At 37.6% G+C, this 6,481-nt stretch overlaps 2 protein-coding genes across 2 annotated transcripts in view; both read left to right on the top strand.

Annotated features, from left to right (window-relative positions):
• The window catches only part of LOC109545596 (homeotic protein empty spiracles), a 124,973-nt gene that overhangs the window by 33,280 nt on the left and 85,212 nt on the right, over positions 1–6,481 (top strand). The gene's annotated exons all lie outside the window — the stretch shown is intronic.
• LOC109545398 (metabotropic glutamate receptor) overlaps positions 1–6,481 on the top strand; it is a gene marked incomplete in the record, with an annotated part of 25,212 nt that overhangs the window by 7,297 nt on the left and 11,434 nt on the right. Inside the window, 2 exon segments of the mRNA XM_048666832.1 lie at positions 2,625–2,799; positions 4,891–4,994. Coding sequence (XP_048522789.1) covers positions 2,625–2,799; positions 4,891–4,994 — 279 coding nt within the window.

Here is a 6,481-nt window from a genome sequence, read left to right on the forward strand (position 1 = left end):
TCCACAATTTGCTTATTCTTAAATAAGCCGCCATAATAAGTTTCGCTTAAATCCGCTTTTGCGCCTTAAATTTGGGGCGTAAAACCCGCAAGTCGCAACTTTAACTATCTAATGTCTCTTTCCGTGAGAAACGCTAAGGAAATTGTCCAGTTGGAAGTTGATTACGGGTTTCAATGCTGAAATTTTCTCATTTTTAACGCTTTTACTATGTGAATATTCCCAGATTTTCCAAAAGCTTCATTGAAGTCCTCACAGGACAATTAAAACTAGTTAAATCCACAAAGAGAAAATTTATAAACGGACATGAAAGTCTTAATGGATTCTGGGAATGGTCGGAACTAAGAACTTTATTTGCACTCTTAAAAGCAGAACACGATTCAGGGAAAAGAGGTAATAAAATGATATTTCAGAGATTTTCCCATATCTGGAATAACGGCTTTTAGCATTTTATGTATTTGACTTCCTAGTGCTGTTTTGAATTGTTTGGAAAATTGTATGTTTTACTGTTTGGATTTTATGTGTTCGGAAGAATTGAGTTACATCTTCCGTACATATAAACAACATAAATTTGGCAGATTTTAACTCAGTTAACTGAAACATCAGCTCAATTGTCTCAGTTTGATCTTCAGATCCAAGAGGACTTTGATTTCTGAACTTCCCCAAGCCTTCATTTTGACTAATTTGCTAGCGAGTCTGGACCTGGATCGAAACTCCTTTCATTTTCCAAAAATAGCCGTTTCGACCCTTTCGTGTAAAGGTTTTTTGGAAAATTGAAGGAATTTTAATCCAGTCCGAAACCCGCTACCAGAACAGACACTTTTTAATAATCCCATTTTCAACCTGTGCACTTTGTTTTTTGTTAATCTCTATTTTCATGCGTTGCCTAGATATCAGATGCATCCAGATATTCATTGCGTAACTTTGCCAATTAGGTATTTGCAATATTTGATAAATTGAAGCGCTTTTATGGAATAAATCCGTCTAGATATATTGCGTGATGTTCCAGCATTTATTGCGATCAATTTTTCATTTTGTGATGAATGATGCCAGTGGAATAATGTGCAACTGTGTTTGACTTGTCTGGATTTTTGTAGAAATATTCGAAACAACACCTGAAGAAAAAGCTGATTTTTGGAGCCCAAAATCAAACATTAATCCGAAACTATTCGCTTGCTAACGGACTTGTGAACAAATTAAGTCTGCGGTTTCCATTACCCCGATCCAATCGAGTCGATTTAATTTTTAATCGATTACTCCTATCCATCGGAAATTGATTCAAATTGCCGATACATTGCCGAGCAGCTGCTCCGAACGAAACCTAATACATTTAATGATATCGAGAAGACAATGTTCCCGACTTTCTGAAGAAATTGTGTCTATTGGATTATTGCCGAATTTGTCGCCCTAAATGGATTTTCTTCAGCTCCGTACTTGTGGGTGTGTGTCATTTATAGCGACTTGAAACAAATGATTCGTGCTTCAAAATCCGGCCATAATACCGGAAAACTTTGAGCTGAATCAACAGAAACACCCACTAATCTGCATAATTTTGCGATGATTATTCACGATACTCAGCACGTTTCACTAATTTCCATAATTTGGTCATCACCAGGTTCAGGGGCTTACGTACAAACACCACTGAAAATCGTCTTAGCATTATTGCTGCGACGTAATCCAGCCAAATGTCCAGGAAAAGCATGTTGATTTGGAAAGTAGTTCTAATTCAGCAACGATCCAGCGAGTCGAAACTTGTATTCCGTTCGTTTATGTACTGGCATCAGCTTCCAACTAATTTCCGAACTTCCTCCGGCAATTAAAGTGGACATTGAAAGTTTCCATTTCGCTTCAAAATGCGCTTTCTACTTTAAAAAGTTTACATCGGATGAGTTTATGCGCTCTGAAAATTAAATAAACTTCTTGAAACCCTGACGATCGTTCGAGAAATAGTCAAAGAATAATTTCGAAAGATTCACCGTTATTAGTTGCAACGACTAGAACAAATGAGGCAAAAAAGCTTCGCTTTGTAGCATAACTTGGCTAGCTTTTCAAAGTTTCAATGTTCTGCAAATTAAGCCGACTATTCCCAAGTGGACCAACATCGGCTTTGATCTCGACGAATTATATCCAGTAAAGCAAACAGCAAGGAATTTATTAATTTTTAATATTCTGGATATTGTTGTGAGGATGGTTCATTGAAAGTTCACCCAAGGCGCCATATTTTGCAAAAAAATTCGGTTTGGAATCTGGCTTTGCAATCGTTCTAAAACCTAAACAAACGATTTTCTTCTTCAAAAAATCGAGCTTTTCTTGCTTTAAAAAAGTCGAGCTTTGATATTTTGGAATGATAGCAAAACCGCTAACCCAAACACATTTTTCTTGCAAAATATCGCATATGTGGGCGAACCATCATCGGGAAGCGATCCTGAATATTCGTCAATTTCTTCCCCAAAAAATCTACTATCAGGAAAAAACGCTACTAAAAATGGTTCAAATGCGCTTAGTAAAAATACAGGGAGGTTTCTTCTAGTGTCCTGTAAAATCAAAGAAGCAGCAACTGCAAACTCTAAACTTGCTGAAATTTAACCAAAGCATGCATAATTACAAAGAAAATATTTCGTTTTCAGAGTTCTGGGAGCATCACTTTTCATGCAAATACCCGAACAGCTCCAAAACTCCCTACAATATTCGCTACACGAAGAGTTGTACAGGGCGTGAAAAACTAACCGAAGACAATACGGTGTTTGAAGATCAGCTCCAATTCGTCTCGGATGCAGTAATGGCTTTTGCGTATGCCATCAGGTGAGTTTTTCGCTTTTTTTCGCGAATCATCCACGTACCTGAAAACATTATATTCACCGAAAGCGCATTTATTTATCAATCTGCTCGGGAAGTTTGAACAGGTTCGCTCTACTTGACCGGAAATAAAGCCGATCCATAAATCTTGCGCGGAAATCAGAAACTTTGAACGATACCGAACTATTTGTTACCTGTTTTACGGTTTTCAGTTTCAGTTCATTTTCAGTGCCCCTTTTTTTGCGTGAAGCTCTACGGTGATCCGTAAAGCCTCCAATGACTAGGAGCAGACGTTTCAATTTTCCGTTGAAAAATGAACAGTGATTCGCATTTTTAAGCTGAAAACTATCGCGTGTTGAGAGAAAGTAATGACTTTATCAAGGGTGTGAGTCAAAGGAGGCAGACTAATAAATATGTGTGGTAGAAAAAGACGGACGACCACTGATGTGTTGAGGCTGACGCGTGATGCTTTACCTCGTGCTCTTTCTAATACACGCGTTCAAATAACTGTTCCGTTCCGGTTTCGGTCCAAATATTTTCGATTCAGTTCCGGTTCCGGTTTTATTTCGGTCTCAAAATCTATGTTTTTTGTACGGTAAATACAATTATAAGAAGTAAGTATAGAAGATTGGAATCAACGTAAGGACACAAACAAAAATTAAGTTAATCGTGGAATTTTTGAGTATTTTTACTGAGTTTTCTGTTCAATCATGTTCTCATTTTCCGGCGTGATTATCGGTTGGGGCCAGGAAAAATTAGCCGTAATTGATGGACAGCACTTGTAGAAAGAATTACAAGCCCTAATTGAGCATCTGTGTGGGCACGAAAATCGACTGCCGTGATGATTGAAACTGATAAGCGTGGAAAAAAATCCCTATCAAAAATATTACTTTCCTTTCACCGAAAATTCCGTTTCGTGTTTCCTGTGATCATTTATGACAAGCGGAATAGTCGGTTCAAATGAAGAAAAGCCAGGGTGCGTGTAGTGATTTATTTTTCGGTTTATGTCTGTCGATGCCCCGCCTGTGTATATCGCAAACGCTCTTTTATTCTGGCGACTTTTTCTTCTGCAGATCGACTTCAGGGAGCTCTCAATAACTGAATAGATAAAGACGCTATTGACGGCCGCTTTTCATAAAAACGGCGATTTTAGTGCCGCATCCGCATGAAAATGTTCTGAAGAAAACTGCGGAAGTAATCGTTTCCTGAGCAGAAATGCCAGATTTCATCGGAGGAAATTTTCGGTGTGGATGAAAAAGTTGATGTTTTTGCCGAAAATTTTATAAATTAATACACCCGTTTTATCCACCGTTATTTAATCAAAGAGCCAACAAAAGCTCCCCGGGGGATTGAATGAAAATAAATTTGTCAGCGAGATTTAATTTCCGATATGATCAACATCTCTTTTCCGCTTTCCTTATCTTTGCCTGTTCTCGCCCCAAAGCAGCAACAACTTTATTATTAACGCACTTATCAGAGGAACTTCTGTTTACAAACTGGGTTTTTCACATGAAACCGACCAAATAGTCAGCCGGAATAAGCCCTTTGGTTCACACTCAGAAAGAATGATTGTGATGGTTGAATAACTGTTCGTTACGGGTATTTTCCTCTCAAGTTGTGGCAGTTTTGGAAATTCAGTGTTTTATATATTTATATGGCAGGTTGAAGGGATTTGAGCGAACAAATACTTTCGACAGCATTAAAATAAAAATAGCTCTTGGCTGTTGAGTATTTTATCAATTTTGTTATCCAAATCCCCTTAAACTGGGCTGTTATTCGCACGTCCAGTTTTTCTGCAATATTTCACTTATATTCCGCAATTTTACGATTTCTTTTCGCCCTAAAACCGGCGATAAATTTCGCAGATCTTCCGCTTTATCATTTTAGGACAAACGCAGATTTTCCTTCGGCCCTATCGATTTCGGAAAGCAATAATTTGCCGAAGGATGCGGTGTAAAAAAGGATTTGTCAACTAAAGGGTATGTTCGAACGACGAAAGGGGTTTTCGGGAAATAAATCTTCTGGAAGAATACGGTTTAGCAATTAGGAAAATGAAAACCAAGGAGCTTAACTGAGAATATTTCCTTTTCATTTCAGAGATCTTCATGCCGATTTTTGCAAAAAGCCTGGTTTATGTGATGCAATGAAACCAACTAATGGCACCGATTTGCTGAAGTATTTGCACAAAGTCAACTTCACTGGTAAGCGATGCAAAATTGATCTTCCCTTAAAGGCAAACTAAAATCTCCGATCAAATGTAAATAATCCAGGTGTTTTTAAGCAGCGTTTTAATATGCAGAAGCTTTTTGCCGTTAGGGAAAGAATCGCAAAACTTTCAAATAATGAGATTTGAGTGAGAAAAACCGCAAAGTTCCTTTTGCGAAAGCCGCCCTTTGATTTTTTAGATCATTAGGCAGGGGTCAGAAAGTTTTTCGAGCGGGAATTTTCATTTAACAGAGTGCTGATCCCAACCAACTTACGTGAAGTCGAAAGGTTTTTTTAGTAAATCCCGAAAGCTGATGGCATCGCAGGTTATTATTTTTAAAATGTGTCAAAGGAAAATTGGAAAGAACCGCCTTTGGGTATAAATGGACAAGGAAGGCTCTGATGAGGCAGAAAGTTTCACTGTTTTTGATTAACATTTTGTGTGCTGTTTACGCGAAAATCCAATGCAATTAAACACCTCGATGATTTTCCGTTAAGTACCCAACTACAACTAGTTCAGAAACAAATCTGGTTGCATCCCAAAGCCAAATTGGCTCGGTAACAACCCAATTATGGCCCGGAAACTTATTTTAAACTTGGTGCTCTTAACCGTAAAATTGACCAAATGACTGCTATATCCGTTTGGATGGAAGCTGCGGAAACACCACAACTACTTTCGGCCAAACTTTTTAATGGTAAATCTGTTGAAAGGGACAATTCACTAAACTCGCGAAACGATGCCGCAACGTTCACTTCCCCGGGAAGTTTAACGATGTTTTCAGCTCATGAATGTCTGAAGAGTTTGATGGAAATTTTCATAAATTTGGGACAGAAAAATTGAAAACCGTATGAAGAAGCAAATATATGCTAATGAGCCAGCGCTACTCGGATAATTTTGCAAATACATTGTGGAATTGTGGGAATAAATTAAGCTGCAAGCAGGCATAAGTTGTCCATATGTAACGCCAGGATTTTTCTAAACTAGGTGGATTTTGCCTCTGTTAGAGCCGTAGAAGTTCCGAACCCTTCCGATCTCAAATGCCCAACAAACGGGCGGTTGTTTGCTGTTTGTTAGCCCCCAAAATGGCGAAGAATCTATGACTCGATAACAATTTAAAAAATCGCTTATTTCTTACATATTCAATTGAATATCGTCTAATAAAGCAATTTATTTTGGGACTTAAAACCCGCGGAAAATGTATTTACTGGTCTCACTGAAAATACTTTTTCAGTAAAAAAAGTCGTTGATATTCAATAAGAACTAAAAATTTTGTAGATAAGTTCTATATTGTTGAGGCGGATTCATTTTTTACAAACTTCTTCTTGGGTATTTCGCCTCAAAAATGTTGACAGAATTTCCTCACGTCTTTTATTACAGATTGATAAATAGTGCTCCTATTTTGCAATAAGAACGAATTATTTATTAAAAAGTAATCAAGAATCTTCAAATCAAGAAATTTCAAATTAATTTCTCTACTAATTG

The sequence above is a fragment of the Dendroctonus ponderosae genome, unplaced genomic scaffold (assembly GCF_020466585.1).
Source record: "Dendroctonus ponderosae isolate FM_Combo_2020 unplaced genomic scaffold, Dpon_F_20191213v2 Dpon_F_20191213_5, whole genome shotgun sequence".
NCBI lineage: Eukaryota > Metazoa > Arthropoda > Insecta > Coleoptera > Curculionidae > Dendroctonus > Dendroctonus ponderosae.